We start from the raw sequence: 16,729 nt of genomic DNA on the forward strand, positions 1-16,729 counted from the left end.
TTTGACTAGCGTGAGAAATCATAGAATGTATTATTATGTTTGACCGTACACTTGGCGCATAGATTGTCCTTAGGTGAAGGTGCGTCATGCTATTTTTAGTTAATTTAATTTTAGAAAATAAATGAATTAAGTCTCAATAACTATATGTCATCGCGTATTGTCTCAATCAGACTACGGTAACACCATACATTGTCAAGATACATAATTCCCAAAATATTAAATACTTTTTTATTACTTTATGAAAAAAATTTGTCCCATAATTACATTTTAAACACTATTACACATTCCATATATACATAAGAATTAATGGACTGAAATTGAATCAAATAAAATCAAATTTATCACTTTATTTTTCATTAAAAAAAATTTCATTACTTTCATTTGCATCCATTCAATTTCCTAAATCAAGCATGATATAAATTCACATTTATGTGTTGACATAAATATTTAATGCTAAACCATATTGAGATTAATTGAACGAAAAATTCTATGGTATAAGTCTTGATATTCATTTAGTTATGTATGCCAATTGCATAAGAGAACTTTATGTTAATGTAGGTGGAATTGAACAATAATAGGTTTTTTTAAAAAAAAAATTTTGGGGGAGTGGGGTATATTATTAAGAGTTGTTTGGTAATTCTCCCTTTCTAGTTTTTTTTTTTGGTATACTTTTCCAATGCTATTTTTATTTTATTTTCTTAATTTATTTCATTTATAAAATATTTATTAAGTAAATTATTCAAAACATGAGCATTAGCATATCATAAAGTGCAACTAAATTTTCAGTAGTTAGATTTAGCAATCCTCTACTCATATTGAATTTGGCATGGAATATTATTATACCCACCTTATAAAAATTGAAACCCCAAATAAAAGCTTAATTAATCAATTATAAACTTTACAAGGTAAAATAAAGTCAATAATACCCGCACCAAGCCCCCATGGCATGGCGTGGTAGAAAGGCCTCAACAAGTAAGAAGAAATATCGGGGGTTCAATTCCAGGTAGATATACTCACGGAGCCAGTATTACTTGTGGATGGTGAGAGTTTACTCTGTGAGTCAGCGGGGACCGTGGATGGTGAGAGTTCTCTGTGAGCCAACAGGGACCGTAGATGGTAATGGAGATGTGTCCCGGGGGTCGGGTTGGTCGAACGTCCAATTGATGCACAGAAACCGTGTCCACATCCAAACTTTACCCTAATCAACGAGACCTGAGGGTGGATGACGTTGATCCGTAGGTTTGGTGCTGTACCAGGGTATCTGAAGGGCTCATTGGTGGCTAAAGTTCCTATGTAATCAAAAAACAAAAGATACCCGCACCAATACAGATATACAAACAGAAAAATACCATACTATAATAAATTTTATATTTATTAAATTTATTCAATTAAAGTTGTGTTTTATGATTAGAGATTTTTATTCTTTTTTTCATTTTTATGTTATATTTCATTCACGAAACATCAATCCACTCTTAAAAAAAAAAAATTATTGCTTAGAATAACCTTTCCATTAACAATACATACACTTAAGTCTTAAGGGTCGGTATGCTCAAAGCAATTAATCCAATGTTCTTCGTAAATTAGAATAGAACAACTTAGAAGCTGAATAAAATAAAAAATTATGTAACTATTTTTACTCAATTTATGAAGATTTATTCGTTATTTCACTCTTAAAATTTTAACTAATAAACTCGAGCATAGAAAATTTCAACTTAGTTTAAACTTGGTTGATGTTTTAACAAACTAAATTAAACAAATATATTATAGCTTTGTTTGAGCTTTGCTCAAGCTCAATTTCCATTAGAAATTTAATAAGACTCCATATGAAACGCGGAAAATGTTAGAGAAAAGAAAGAAAAATATGAAAGAATTTATTTTTTATGATTGGTTATTAAAGAAAGTAAAAAGGAAATAAAAATTATACCAAATTAATGAATAAAATTGTGACTCTATGTATTATTTACATTTTATTTTTTAATGTTTTAAAATATATTAAAATAAATTTTCATTTATGATGGTATTTGGTATAGTGGAAAATAAAGTTTCATTTTGATTTTCCTTTTCCTTTCTTTCTTTAATCAAAATCTGTCATCCAAACAGACCTTAAATAAATATGAAAATAATAAAAATTTAATAAACATTTTTTGTAGTATGTGGCTCATATTGAGTGGAACACGTGTACAGAGAAAACAAACTGATGCCGAGAGTGGAGCGGAACGACGGCATTGGCCTTTTGGGCTTGTAATTTATTATTTCATTGTTTTAAGGAATTTTTCTAATACATCTATACGGATAGGGTTAGTATAAATACATATGATGTAACTTTACTTTCTACATTCATATTAAGTGGAACACATGTACAGTGAAAACAGACTGATGCCGAAAGTGTAGCAGAATGACAACATTGGCTTTTTGGGCTTGTAATTTATTATTTTATTGTTTTGAGGAATTTTTCTAATACATCTATACTTGTTAGGGTTAGTATAAATACATATGATGTAACTTTACTTTCTATCTTTCCATACACTTACATGCTCACAATAAAGCTATTGTCTAGAAATTATCTTCTATGGCATAGTCAAATTCTTCCCCTCATTGACAGCCAAGATCTACTTGGTCATCTAAATGGTTCCATTGACCCGCCTTCAAAATTCGACCCTGCCACTTCTAGAAAATCGAACGACAACTACCTAGCATTGAGGGCTGCTGACCAACGCTTCCTTTTTCTTCTTCGTGCCTCTCTCACTGAGGAAGCCCTGGCTGAAGTTGTTGGCCTTTCTACTGCATGAGAGGTCTAGCTGACATTGGAAACTACCTTCAATCATTGGTCCAAGGCTCGTGAGATTCAACTCAAAGATGGATTCCAGTTAATGAAAAAAGGTTCTAAACCTGTGGCTAAGTTTGCTTGGGCCTTCAAAACCCTTTGTGATCAGCTCCATGCCATCGGTAGTCCTGTTGATGGCACAGATAAGGTGCACTGGTTCCTTCATGGACTCGGCATTGATTTCTCGAGCTTCTCCTCTACTCAGATGGCTCTCACCCACCTTGCCCACCTTTGCTAACCTTATATCCAAAGTTGAGAGCTTTGAGATCTTTCGAAGGTCCCTTGAGCCTACTGCACCTCCTGCTGCTACGTTTACAACCTCTTCCCAAAGATCCGCCCACCAACACCAATGGACTTCTTCTAGCACCAACTCTGGCCGCAACTTCAGCAATGGCTGCAACCACTCCTGACGTGGTCGTTCCTTCTCCGATTACAGGCGTCGTCCTCCCCACTGTCAAATATGTTGTGTAGAAGGCCACTATGCCGACCAATGCCATCAACGCTATACTCGCAGTGACTCTGCTACCCACCTTATCGAAGCATTCACTGAGTCTTATTCAATTAATGATACGATAGATTCTGACTAGTTTTTAGACACCGGGGCTTCAGCCCACATGTCTAATGACCCCTCTGTTCTAGATCAGCCCACACCCTATGTTGGTGAGGACTCAATAATTGTGGGAAATGGTGCATCCTTACTTATTACTCATATAGGTTGCCTAACCCCTGCTCCTAATGTTAAATTATTGGATGTCTTAGTTGTCCCGCAAATCACCAAAAGTTTACTATCAATTAGTAAATTAACATCTAATTTCCATTTGGTTGTTACTTTTACGAATGATCTTTTTTTTATTCAAAACCGCCAAACAAGAAAGATGGTAGCAACCGGTAAGAGGGATGGTGGCTTATATGTGTTAATGCGTGGCAACCCGGCCTTTATTTCTACTCTTAAAAATAAAACATTACATGCTTCCTATGATTTATGGTATGCTCGCCTTGGACATGTCAATCATTCTGTAATCTCTTCATTAAATAAAAAAGATCATATTTCTCTTACATCTATCTTGTCATCTCCTTAATTATGTAGCACTTGTCAACTTGCGAAAAGTCATCGCTTGCCCTATCCACGTAATGAACGTCGGTCTTCTTCAGTTTTGGACCTCGTACATTGCAATTGTTGGCCTTATAAGGCTTAAAATCTTATTTTGATGCTAACAAAAAAGTAGAACTTAACATTTTTGGTTGAGTGATGATATTTCAGAACTCACAAGGATCACATATGTGAAAGTAAGGTCAAAGTGCTCACAAGGATCAAATGAAACTTATATTCCAAAGGAACATGATCATATAAAGCTTAAAAAATACTTAAAGGCATGGATAATATATTAAAGCTTGATGACTACAAGAGGATGAACTTGATATTAAAGCTTGAAGAAAGAGCCAAGATAAAGCATAAAGACTTACATGTTTAAGAATGTCAAAAATCTAAGAAGTCTTTATGTAAGTACTTCATTCGATTTCAATATGGATACAAAAAGCTCTTAGGTTAATTTCTTGGACCTAAATACCTTTTAAAATACTTGGAAAATATTTTTATAAGGTGAAAAGATATTTCAAAAAGTTTAAAATTTTTTTTTGGAATGAAAAACACCAAAAAGAGGTTTTTCCAAATGTTGTCATTTTTTCTACATCCGCATTGAGGTGCATTTTTTTTATCAAACACTCCTTATTTTAAAAAGTGTTCAACATGAAAGTTGTAGGATTTTTTCTTACATTTCTTTTGACACCAAGAACATCTAATTTGGAGTTGTATAAAAAAAGTTATGACCAAAATACCAAAACGGGGTCGAAATTGTCAGTAAATTAAACACTGTTCACGGCAGAATTTCAGAAGACTAGACAGCAGACAGAACCACTTTAGACGACTGAAGTGTAAGTTCAGACGTCTGAAGAATTTTTTTAGAAGACTGAAGATTAAGTTTAGACTTCTGAAAATTTTGCTGAAAGTTTTATAAAAAGGCAGAACCACCTCAAACGACTGAACCCGAAAGTTCAGACGTCTGAACACTGTTAATGGTCATTTTTTTATTTTTTATTTTAAATTCAAATTCATATTTCTTGGGCTCTAAACTTTGAGAAAACTTGAGGGACACTTCAAGACACTTGGGGAACATGAAATAGACTTGATTTTTCATCTATAAATAACCCTCCAAGGTTAAGGATTAAATACACCAAGAAAATACAACAAACAAGCTTTCTTACTCTCAAATCTCCCAATTCTCTCAAAGCTCTCTTGTGCAATCAATTTCCAAGTTTCACTACTGAAATTTGCTGTGAATTTATCAAGAAAATTCTAAGCCCACTCTTAATTCTTTCAACCTATAAAGAAGGTTTACGGTAATATCTTCTTGAGCTTCATATTTCCATATTGTAAATTTGATTGAAGTATATAGATTTAACTTGTACTAATCAGCTTTTTGTAAGAGCACTCTTTGTACACATCTATTTCCTAAAGAGAATTAAACTTTTATTGTGTGATTGCTAAATCAACAAGAACCAAGCTTTGATTGAAAGAATTATAAAAAGGGTTAAGAATCATAAAAAGTTTCAAAAGAAAGTTTAAAACCAAGTTCACCCCCCCCCCCTCTTGGGACTACACCTTAGTTTTCAGAGATCTTTTAGGTCCCTCTCCCATTAAATCAATTTTGGGTTTTATGTATTATGTACTTTTCCTTGATGATTACACCCGCTTTACTTGGCTATATCCCTTAAAGTTTAAATATGATTTCTTTAATGTTTTCATACAATTTCAAAAATTTGCGGAAACTCAATACTATGCTCGTATTAAGATATTCCAAAGTGATGGTGAGGGTGAATTCACTAGCACTTGTTTTACCGATCATCTTTGTTCCTTCGGCATACATCATCAGCTCTCATGTCCTTATACACCTACCCAGAATGGTCGTGCTGAACAAAAACACCGCCACGTGCCGAAACTAGTTTCGCCCTCCTTTTCCACTCCCATCTTTCTCCTCGTTTCTGGGTTGACGCCTTCAGCACTGCAGCTTACATCTTCAACTGGTTGCCTACTCCACTTCTTGGAGGTAAGTCCCTTTTGGAGCTTTTATATGGTTCATCTTATGCTAATTTTCATGTAACAACCTACTACTTATTTAGCATTTTTTTTTATCTATATATCATAATATCATCTGTCTGAAATACTACTAATAACATTTCAGGCCTAAAGGAGCACTAGGGAAGACTTTGTACGTCATACAAAACTAGGCATCAGTAACAAAAATTGGGAACTGCTATATACAATACAATACTAGAAAACTATAGAACTCTAGAATATATTTACAATACAAAATACCTAGTGACGTCACTATAATCTGAAAACTATCCTAAAACACTGTTATCTCAAAAAAACACTGTTATCTCAAAAATATCTACCCTTTCCACAAGGGCAGCTCAAGTCAACCTCTACCCACGAGCCTGATCTGCTCGCTTAACTGGATCTCTTGAAAAATGATAAGTCACTAGGATGAGACAACGCTCAGTAAGTGGAAATATGCTATTACTAGTGTGTGGTGGCCGAGTTACATATTTAAAATACTGAAATAATACTGAAATCTGAGAAAATTGATAAACTGTGTAGAATATATCTATCTATCATGTAATCTTTAAAATATGATTGCGTATCTGAGTTTGCTATTTGAAGGTACTGCTAGTATAATAATATAAATTGTTGTTGTGTGATATATTTGTACATAGGAACTTCTGTTATATCTTGAGATCTGTATATCATGATATAACCCCTCATGATAGGGTTGTGCATCTGTAGGCTGGACTTACTTTGGTTGGCCAACCAAGCAAGTCAATCAATATATGTACATCCATCAATCTAGCCCACTGCAATCTCTCCGAGCAATCTCCAAACTCTAACATCGTCTAACCGGCCACCTCAACCCAGCTTGCTGGGGAGACTGCAATCTCTCTTGGCTCGGCTAGACGAAATCCACATACTATCTGAGTTATGTGGTTGCACTCTATTCTGTACTAGCAACGGTACCGTGCTCTGTTGTATATTCATCTATCTGTAATTTCCACAGGGTTCTTTAAACTATGTAATACTGTATACATATATAAATATATAATAATCTTGCTGCTTTTAACATGATTTCAAACACAAACATAACATTATAGTTCTAAACTGTATTCATAATATCTGTCTGTATCATCTGTTATTTCTGTCTGTACTATCTATAACAACTGTATATAATATCTGTGTATAATATTTGTAATCTCTGTATAATCTGGTTATAGCATCTTGAAGCTATAACTGAATAATCTGTCTGTATTATCTGTAAAAATCTGTCTGAGTGTTATGGTGTAGAAATCATGTTATTCTAAGAAATACTGTAAGTCTCATTCATTACTAATGATTTGAAATATCTAAATATCTGTAATACTGAAAAATCTATATACTATACTGTAATAAACTCATGCCACACATTTGAGTAAACATATTCTCATGCTCAATATCTATAATTCTTCTATAAAGATAATATTCATAATTCTCTAGGAAAAAAAATCTAATCTGCATGCTTATATATACATATTCATAATATTCTATGTACATAATAAAAATTGCTAGCATAGCATATTTCCCTTACCTTAAATTTGAAAAGCTCCTATAAAATTCTGGCTCTATACCCGCAGGGGTCCTAACTCAACATCCTAAAAACAATATCCCCCAGAACAAAACATCAGTATTTCCTTTCCTAAAACATTTCTTACAACTACAAGGAAGACATAATCTGAATAAAATGTCTTACCCTGAATTTGGGATAAATTTCAAATCAACTTTCCCCACGATCTACTCCGGAAGACTTGCAAAGAACTTCGTTAGGAGTGTCGTGGCGGCCTCAGATATTTAATCTGGCAAGAAATGAGGTCAGGATCAAAGAGAGAAGGGAAGGGGGTCGTAGAAGAGAGAGAGGAGGGTTCTGCGCTGAAGATTTTGGTTAAAAATCCGAGTTTCAGCTATTTATAGGACTAGATTCGTCGACAAGACACGTCACCTCGTCGACGAGTTCTTAAGTAATTTCATCAACGAACCCTACCTCCTCGTCGATGAAATTCAGACTGTCTAAAAACCCTCTCTCGGTATCTTCTCATCGACGAGGCCTACTTATGCGCTCGTCGACGAGGCTCTATGTAAAATTTTTGAGTTATTATATTCAATGTGCAATGTCGTCGACGAAGCCTGCTGCCTCTTTCTGTTTCTATTTCTGTTTCCATTTCCCTCTCTCTTTATTATTTAAATACCATTATTCTTCGGATTGTTACATTTCACCCCTTTGGTTGTCGAGTATATCCTTGTTTATGTGATTATATACATAATAAATTTTCTCCACATAGTGTTCCCTGCATTTTTCTAGGTTACAGTCCCTCCTATAAAGGCTACCGTTGTTTTGATCCAATTACCTCTAGACTATATATTACCCACCATGCTCAATTTGATAAACTATATTTTCCTTATATCACTACATCTCAGGCTCCACCCCTTACCTTCCTTCAATATTTCAGTTTTTTGGACCCACTATTCCTCGTACTGAATCCCCTCTACAATCTCTTGCACTATAGTCTTCCCCAATTACTCAATCCAGCTCCAATCCATGTGCTATTTGTACTGATCCAAACTATGAGTCTTTGCAAGATACTGATTCTGTTGCAAGTCCTTCATCACCCACGCTGGTCTCTAGCCTGCTCTCTTCTGAGGCACAATCAGCTTCACTTAAAACACAGACAGTTCCTCTAGTTCCTACTTCATTCAACGTGCCCGGCTCTCATCCCATGCTCACGCGTGCTAAGGCTGGTATTTTAAGACTTGTCATCCTATGAATCTTGGTGTCTTGCGTTCCTCTAGCCTTCTTTTGGCTCTACTTGCCACGACTGAGCCTAAAGGTTTTAAATCTACTACTAAGAACCCTGCCTGGCTTGCCACAATGGATGAAGAAATTCAGACCCTGTAGAATAATCAAACTTGGATTTTGGTCCCTTGACCCGCCAATACCAACATTGTTGGGTCCAAATGGGTGTTCCAGACCAAATATCTTCTTGATGGCTCCGTTGAAAGACTCAAGGCATGTCTTGCTGCAAAAGGTTACACCCTGGTCCCAGGTCTTGACTACACTGATACTTTCAACCCTATTATTAAGGCTATCACTATTCGTGTAGTACTTTCAATTGCTATAACCAACTGATGGCCTCTTCACCAACTTGACGTAAAAAATGCTTTCCTCAATGGCACACTCAATGAAAATGTCTATATGGAGCAGCCCTAATCATGTCTGTCAATTGAAGAAAGCCCTCTATGGTCTTAAGCAAGCTCCTTGGGCTTGGTTTCAGCGTTTCAACTCATTTCTTCTCCGACTTGGTTTTACTTGCAGTCGTGCTGACACATCCCTATTTTTTTTTTTTCATAAGAATTCTACAGTAATATATTTACTTCTTTATGTTGATAACTTCATTATTACTGGAAACGATAATCTCTTCTTGACAACTTTGCTTATAAACTCCATTCCTAATTTGCCACCAAAGATTTGGGTTCTCTCAGTTATTTCCTCAGTTTTGAAGCCTCGCCTATTGCTGATGGAATTTTTCTCAATCAGCTCAAGTATGCCTGAGATATCCTCACTTGTGCCCAATTGCTTGACAGCAAATCAGTTCCTACTCCCATGGTCGTCTCTCAAAATCTATCTGCTGATGGTTCTCTGTTCTCTGATCCCACTTTATACAGGTCTCTTGTTGGTGCTCTTCAATATCTGACCATCACGTGCCCATGTTGTCAACACTGTTAGCCAATTTCTACATGCTCCCACTGAAGACCATTTTCAGGCGGTTAAGTGTATTCTTTGCTATGTCAAGGGCACTCTCCATTTTGGTCTTACTTTTCACCACTTTGCTGCTCCTAGTAGCCTCATTACCTACTCTGATGCTACTGGGGCTACTGGGCCGGTTGCCCAGACACACATCGTTCTACTTCTGGCTACTCTATTTTTCTTGGTGATAATTTGGTCTCCTAGAGTGCTAAAATGCAACCTACTATCTCTCATTCTAGCTGTAAATCTAAGTATCGTGCTCTTGCCCACACTGCTGCCGAACTGCTTTGGCTTGCTCATCTTCTCTCTGATCTCCAAGTTTCCGCACCCAAACCACCACTCCTAGTATGTGACAACAAGAGTGCAATCTTTTTTAGCTCCAATCCGGTTACCCATAAGCATGCTAAGCATGTTGAATTAGACTATTATTTTCTGCGCAAACTTGTTCTTGCTGGAAAAATTCGCACTCAGTATGTACCTTTACATCTTCAAATTGCCGACATCTTCACCAAAAGTATTTCTCAACCACTATTTGAATTTTTTCGATCCAAGCTTCACGTCCATTCAAATCCAACGCTTAGCTTATGGGGGGTGTTGAGGATCACATAACTCATTACACAAAGGCTTCCCAAATATAGCTTCATTGACCCATAATTGTAGATAATTATATTTATTCTAAGAGATTAGTTTTCGTTATTTTGCAATCTCATTTAATAGTAATTATCTTTTGTAAATATAAATACAACAATTTACACCCACGTTCCAATGCAATGATTTCACAAACATTCTCAGTCGCCGTTCACTCCTATGCATGTAGGCATACTATCGAATCACGTTAAATTCATGTATTTATCTTACTTTTTTTTATCTCTATGTTTGTCCGTATTATTTATCATAATCGTAACATGTTTTACAACAAAAAGTTGTTAAGATATTTTTTTTGTGAAATTTTAAAAGGAAAAACCAAAAAGATAACTACTAAAAAAAATCCCAAGACATTAGAGGAGCAATTCAATATTTTGCAAACCATAGCCTAAAATCTGCATAAGCATGTGTATACATTTGACTTTAATCAATCGCTCAAGCCCGCCGAGAACCTGATCCCGGTCGACGGGAGCCACGACATCCCGTCGATGAACTGTCCAACGGTGAAGAAACGGGCATCTGCCGGATCCTGGATGACGTGGTAACCGGGCCACTTGACCCGACCTGAAAGCGACGCCCCGGGCCCAAAATTTTTGTATTCACCATAATACAACGAGCCCAAAGCAAAATTCCCGTACCACTCGAGCCACCCTCTGGGCTGGACCAGCCGGCTCATGTAGGTGTTCATGAAGACGGTCCGGGAGAACTGCTTCCACGGCCGGCCCAGGAAGGTGGGCTGGGTGGCGTAGATCCGGCTGTCCTGGATGGAGAAGCCGGTGCTCTGGTGGGGGTTTTTCCGGCCTTGGGCGGTGATGGTCACCTTCTGGTGCGGCAGGGGCTGCCGCGTGAGGATGTTGCAGTTCTGGAGGACGGCGGCGCCGTTGCCGAAGATGAAGTCGATAGTGCCGGAGATGGTGCACTCGCGGAAGAACTGGCGGAGGGAGTGGGAGTAGAGGGTGTCTTGGTAGCTTTCCATGCTGCACCTGAAGAAGGCCGACTGGTCGGAGTCCACCCGCAGCGCCACCGCCTGGAAATTCCGGGGTCCAGCGGTGTTGCGGAAAGTCATGTCTCTTGCGATGAATCCCTTGCCGGAAACCGCTGTAATGCTCATATGCGGGAAAAATATGTAAAGAGTTAATGCTATTCAACACGGGAGCAATGATATGAACATTAATGCCATATGAAAACGTCTCACTAAAGGAGAAATTATACGGCAACCTCCATTTTCAGTCTCTCCGCATACTTATTACTTAATGTCAGGCAGGTGATAAATTGATCTTAAAACTCATTTCTATTAGTGACTGTATAATTAAGAAAACAAATACACTTAGAAATCTTGTGAAAGTAAAATTTGAATGTAAGTAGGTTTCTAAATCTCTTCATTTTAAAGTTTCTTTAGTCTAACATTTTGTTTCAAAAATAAAAAAGAAAAAATGAGAACAAAAAAACAAGAAAATTATTTTTTCCTGTCATATCAAATACCACAATAAGAAAAAAATTTATTTCGATTAGATGTTTTTAAAATTTGAAGGTTAGTAGAACATATGAAAGCATAATTAATTTTTTGTTTTTTGATTCACTATATATTTTATTTTTCTCACTATTTTTTATAACTAAACATGAAAAAGTATGAGCGGTGTTTAATTGTGAAAAATATTTTTCATTTTTCATTTTCAAAAAAATTACAAAAAATTTAGCTAATTTTTTTATGATATTTGTATGAAATAAATGAACAACATAAATAGTTTTTACTCTATCTGTGAAATGGTTTTACTTTTTATTTCTAGTTTTTTAAATAATTGCAAGAATGTGACCTTGTTTTTCAAATTTTCAAATTTATAAAAGTTCGAAAACAACTTCTTCTTCTTCTTTTTCTAAACTTTCAATCCTTACTTTACATATGGGGGCATGAAATTTGGATTAAACTTTAATTTATATAGATTATGTATAGAATTCGTTTTAAATCAACTCTAATTCAAATTCAAACCTCAAAATCTATGATTTCACTTATATAAATTTTGAAAAATTAGAAAATAATTTATCTCTTTGTGATCATTTTAAAATATTAAAAAAATTATTTTGCACATTTATCTTCTACCTTTTTAATACAAATCTTAAAAAATTTTAAAATAAGCTAAATTTTTTATAATTCATTGGAAAAATAAATGTTCGAAAATGAAAAAAAAAAAAAAAAACTATTTTCTAAGAAAAAAAAAATCAAAGAAGACAAAATCAAAGTTTCTTTTTTTCTTTTAATGGTCTGAAACTCTAACCTTGGCAAGACTTTCAGACCCATTTAGACTGCACCAAATTAGAAGATAAAAATATTACGCCCGTCCATTGACTCATCATGATAATTCAGTAGGCAAAAGAAAAGTTATAGTTAGTTAAGTACTCACCAACAGTGGGGGTTCGAAATGTAGTCCATCCTTGCATGAAATTCCGACTACCAGTAACCACAGTTTGCCCAATTCCATCTCCAACAAGCATTATATTGGTCTTCTTCTTCTTCAAGTCAATGTTCTCTGCATAAACTCCCTTCTTCACATATATAATATACCTCCTATTGCTATAGCTTGGAGCTTCCATTATCGCCTCTGTGATCGTCCGATGCCTCCCACTTCCATCCGCCGCCACAATCGTGTCTGCGTGCCTTTGATTCAGGCTACCATGAAGAAGCTCTTGATCACCTTTGGTCAACCATTTTGGAAAACCTTCCCCCTTGTGACCTTTCATAGTACTATTTCTTTGAGATGGCCTAAATGGCAAACTATGCATCCCACTGTACATGGCCAAAACATTGCCTACAAGTTGAGTGACTTGCATTAGGCTTCCCTTGATAAAGTTCTCGAGCCGGTGGTCGGTGCCCTCGAATCCTTCCAAACATGTGTCTTGGTTGCTCAAGGCAGCACTTAACCAAGCTTTTAGGTTTCCTTCAGAGTGTTCAGTACCCGAACCAGCCCTTATCTTTCTCATCTCCCCCAAAGACCAAGCTATCTCCGAGATTGAAAAATCAAGGAGTTCCTTGCAATCCTCGATAGCGTTTTGTTCGCGGTAGCTGATGGACAAAGAGTCAAAGTTTGAGATTATTTGCATGGCAAGCTTGGCTTCATTGAGGGTGGTTTTTAGTGCAGCACTTAGCATTGAACTAGGGTTTTGGCGAGTACCGGTTTTTTCAACCTCGGCTTGGAGGTTCAAGAGGCATGAGCTTTGGTTTGGCACATTGGTGCAAGCTTGCATGACCATGGCTTGCAAGGTTTGGTCATGATAGGCGGCGGTGGAGGTTGATACTGCATGTGATAGAGAAGGAAGGAGAATCATCTTGAGAAAGATCATCCAAAGGACATTGGCAAATGCCATAGCCTGGTTTAATTTGGTGGAGGGAGGAGAAGTAAAAAATGATGTTTAGTTTAATTCGTGGGTCTTTCTTCTACATGTGTAGAAATTTATTGTATGAAGGGACAACGAAGGAATTGTTTGTTTGGAAAGAAAAGGTAGAAGGAGTGCTGTAGAAAACTTTAGATTATGCTTTTTCCAAAGAAAGAAGTTCAAGTTATGCTTATTCCTTGCTGGGCATGGTTTGATGATATTCATGTCTTCTTGATTAATTATTAGATTGCTTGCTTCTATGGAAACTTGGAGCCTTGCAGGGTCTCCTCCACATGCATGCCGCATGGTGGAAAAGAGAAGTATGCACACCAAGTATATGACATGTTCATCTTTACAATCTGGTTAATTCTGACAATTGATCAATGCACAGTGAATATATACTATATTAATTATTGACATCATTTGTATAGTTGATCTTGGTTTTAACTTGGCTATTCTCATATTTTTGGATCGTCAAATTTACTAGCTCAAAAATTCTCTTAGTTTGCTTTTAGAACATGAGTTTTGAACTTAGTATTTGGATTTGATTGGATGTGGACAAATTTAAACACAATTTTATATTCCATCTTATCCAAATCCAATACAAATACAAATCTAAAACCTATCCAAACATAGAGTTAGGGACTATTAAGATCAAAGATTTTACTTAGAGATAGTAAAAGACAAAAAAACAAGAAGAAGAAAAAGAAGTCAATTTTGATTACATTTTCTTCCTATGCGAAAGATTATTACAAATAAAAATTTATTCTAATATGAAAAAATTATGACAAATTAGATGTCATGATGCACAAAATTAAAATTTTGCTCATTAATTCTATATATATTTTTATTTTAAAATTGAAATTGTGTTACTCAAATATTAATACTATCTAGTTTCATATAAAGTAACATGCCCCTTCATCACATGGTTGTCTCCCCTATTGAATGAAAGAGACCACACTACCACATTCTTTGATGCCCTTTGCCATTAGCCAAAGCCGTTTAAAGTGATTAATCAGTTCAAAATGCTTAAATTACTTGATTGTAGATTTAATTAAATTTATAACATAAATATTTGCCCTAGCCGCGAGATTGGGCGAATCCAAGTATCAAGTTTTGCGAGGTTTCGATCAAAACTCAAGTACCCAAACTAAGCTCATTCCAATATCGGGCAAACTAAAAGTTTTTTTTAACCATATATCAGGTGAGCTCAATTTATATTTTGGAGCACGAGTAAATTATATGCAAAACAAGGGTTTGTGAAAATTTTAAAATCAAACCTAAAAACATATTCATTCCTATTCAAAATTTAATCAAGTCAAATCAAACTATTTTTAGTATAGGATATGAACAAAAAAATAATTAAATAATAAATAATATTAGCAACAAAGCCTCCTATTGATATAAAATTCAAAAAGACAAAAAATAGATCGTCTATCTACAATTTGTTAAACACAACCATTCTATGATTTTTCAATAATTCTAACCTCATGTTTTAGAATTCAGAATTCGAACTTAAAGTTGAATATGTAGATTGGAATAAAATACAATACAAAATTACACCGAATTTTGTTTAAATTTGCACAAATTCAATCCCAAAACTTGAAGTTGGCGCTCCCAACACAATCTAATTTGCCGCATCACATGTATTTCTAACGTGTGGGAGATGGATCCAATTTCACTCTCTACACAATTATGAGGAAAAACAACTCTAGAAGTATTAGCAAATGTTGTATTCTTGAATTGTTAGTTTAGAGTTGTTAATTCGGTTGTTAGTTCATTACATGTACTAGTATAAATACTATCACTTGTATAACTTTTCATTATTCCAGAATATACAATTTATTTATTTAACATGGTATCAGAGCATTTTCCTCTCTCAAAGTTCTTCCGTTGTTCCTTGCGAAGAGTTCTTGGTTCATCTGCCGAGCGTCCTATCGTCTTCCTCTGCAAATCCTCTTGCGGTCTTGCCTCACAAATCCGCTCCGCTCTGACGCTCTCCTCTGCAGATCCTCCTATTTTTGTTTCCAACGACACTTTTCAGCTCATCCTCATCTTCATTTCCTTTGGTCATCGTCGTTGAGAGGTTCGTCGTAGCTCTCATGGTTGCTGCCACCAGTTCGCCCCTCGCCGCAGTCGTCGAGAACTGCGGACTTTCTGCCGACTGGCTCGTCGCTCCATTCCGGCATTATTGTCGAGTCGGATCGGGATTGTACCCCATGCGAGCTCGTCTCGGCTCTCAATGCAGATCAAGATCTTCCTTTGCCTCGTCCGATCTTCTTACAGCCTTGCCTCTCAGCACTCGACTCTCTAGGCCTTCCGACGACCTCGTGCTTTCCGGCTACTTCTCCGGCTCCGGTGTCCTTATTCCATCACCAATGTTAGAATGTTGTTGCAATATTAGAGCTCGATACCTCTATTTTTCTTTGATTTTTTTTTTGTTGCAAAAATTGCCAGTCAGGAGCCTTGCACTTCAGAGTGACTTCACAGCTCTCCACTCTCATCTCTGGTTTGATCTGCTAGTCACTGTCGTCGTTTCCGTCTCGTCTCCGGTCACTCGTATTTGGTCTGGTCTGCTGGTTAGTCATTCCCTCGCTTCGGCTATGTCGTGTCTCGTCACTCCTCAGAGACAATTGATCTCTTCGTCTGAAGCAACTTCAGATCTTGCCTCAGAGTGTTCGATAAATTTCAATTGATGCAGAATTCTGGATCTACTTTGTCTTCTTCTTCTTTAGAAATTTCTTTTTGATAGACGGCGCTATTTTGATCAACGCTGAGTATTTTCTCTTGAGCATCAAGTTCTAGTGGTTCTTGTTTGGTGTTATCAATTCGTTGAGTTCGATTGAAGAATTTGTCTTCTACACGAGTTGAAGTTTCTTGATTTTTTGAAGGAAGATTTTTGCAAGATTTTCCTTCGTTTTGTTTCGCTACTTTGCCTTTGGCTTGGCCATATTTTTTGTCTTCACTTCGCAACAATTTTCTTCTTCGTCGGCATCTCATCATC

The 16,729-nt window shown here is 36.2% G+C and overlaps 1 protein-coding gene across 1 annotated transcript; it reads right to left on the reverse strand.

The window, feature by feature from the left end:
• Positions 1–10,692: 10,692 nt before the first annotated feature.
• LOC131154177 (putative pectinesterase/pectinesterase inhibitor 22) lies at positions 10,693–14,641 on the reverse strand. Its single transcript, XM_058106759.1, has 2 exons — positions 12,756–14,641; positions 10,693–11,454 (listed from the first exon to the last, which is right to left on the reverse strand). The coding sequence occupies exons 1-2, from the start codon at positions 13,714–13,716 to the stop codon at positions 10,784–10,786; spliced, it is 1,632 nt and encodes a 543-aa protein (XP_057962742.1). The 5' UTR covers positions 13,717–14,641; the 3' UTR covers positions 10,693–10,783.
• Between the last annotated feature and the right edge of the window lie 2,088 nt (positions 14,642–16,729).

The sequence above is a fragment of the Malania oleifera genome, chromosome 4, assembly GCF_029873635.1.
Source record: "Malania oleifera isolate guangnan ecotype guangnan chromosome 4, ASM2987363v1, whole genome shotgun sequence".
In the NCBI taxonomy this organism is placed as follows: domain Eukaryota; kingdom Viridiplantae; phylum Streptophyta; class Magnoliopsida; order Santalales; family Ximeniaceae; genus Malania; species Malania oleifera.

What these genes read in the sequence shown, in the direction of transcription:
- LOC131154177 (XM_058106759.1), bottom strand. Translation starts at nt 13,716, where the DNA reads ATGGCATTTGCCAATGTCCTTTGGATGATCTTTCTCAAGATGATTCTC. An exon ending in ATTTCGAACCCCCACTGTTG is followed by an intron (nt 11,455 to 12,755) that starts GTGAGTACTTAA and finishes TGAGCATTACAG; the next exon opens with CGGTTTCCGGCAAGGGATTC.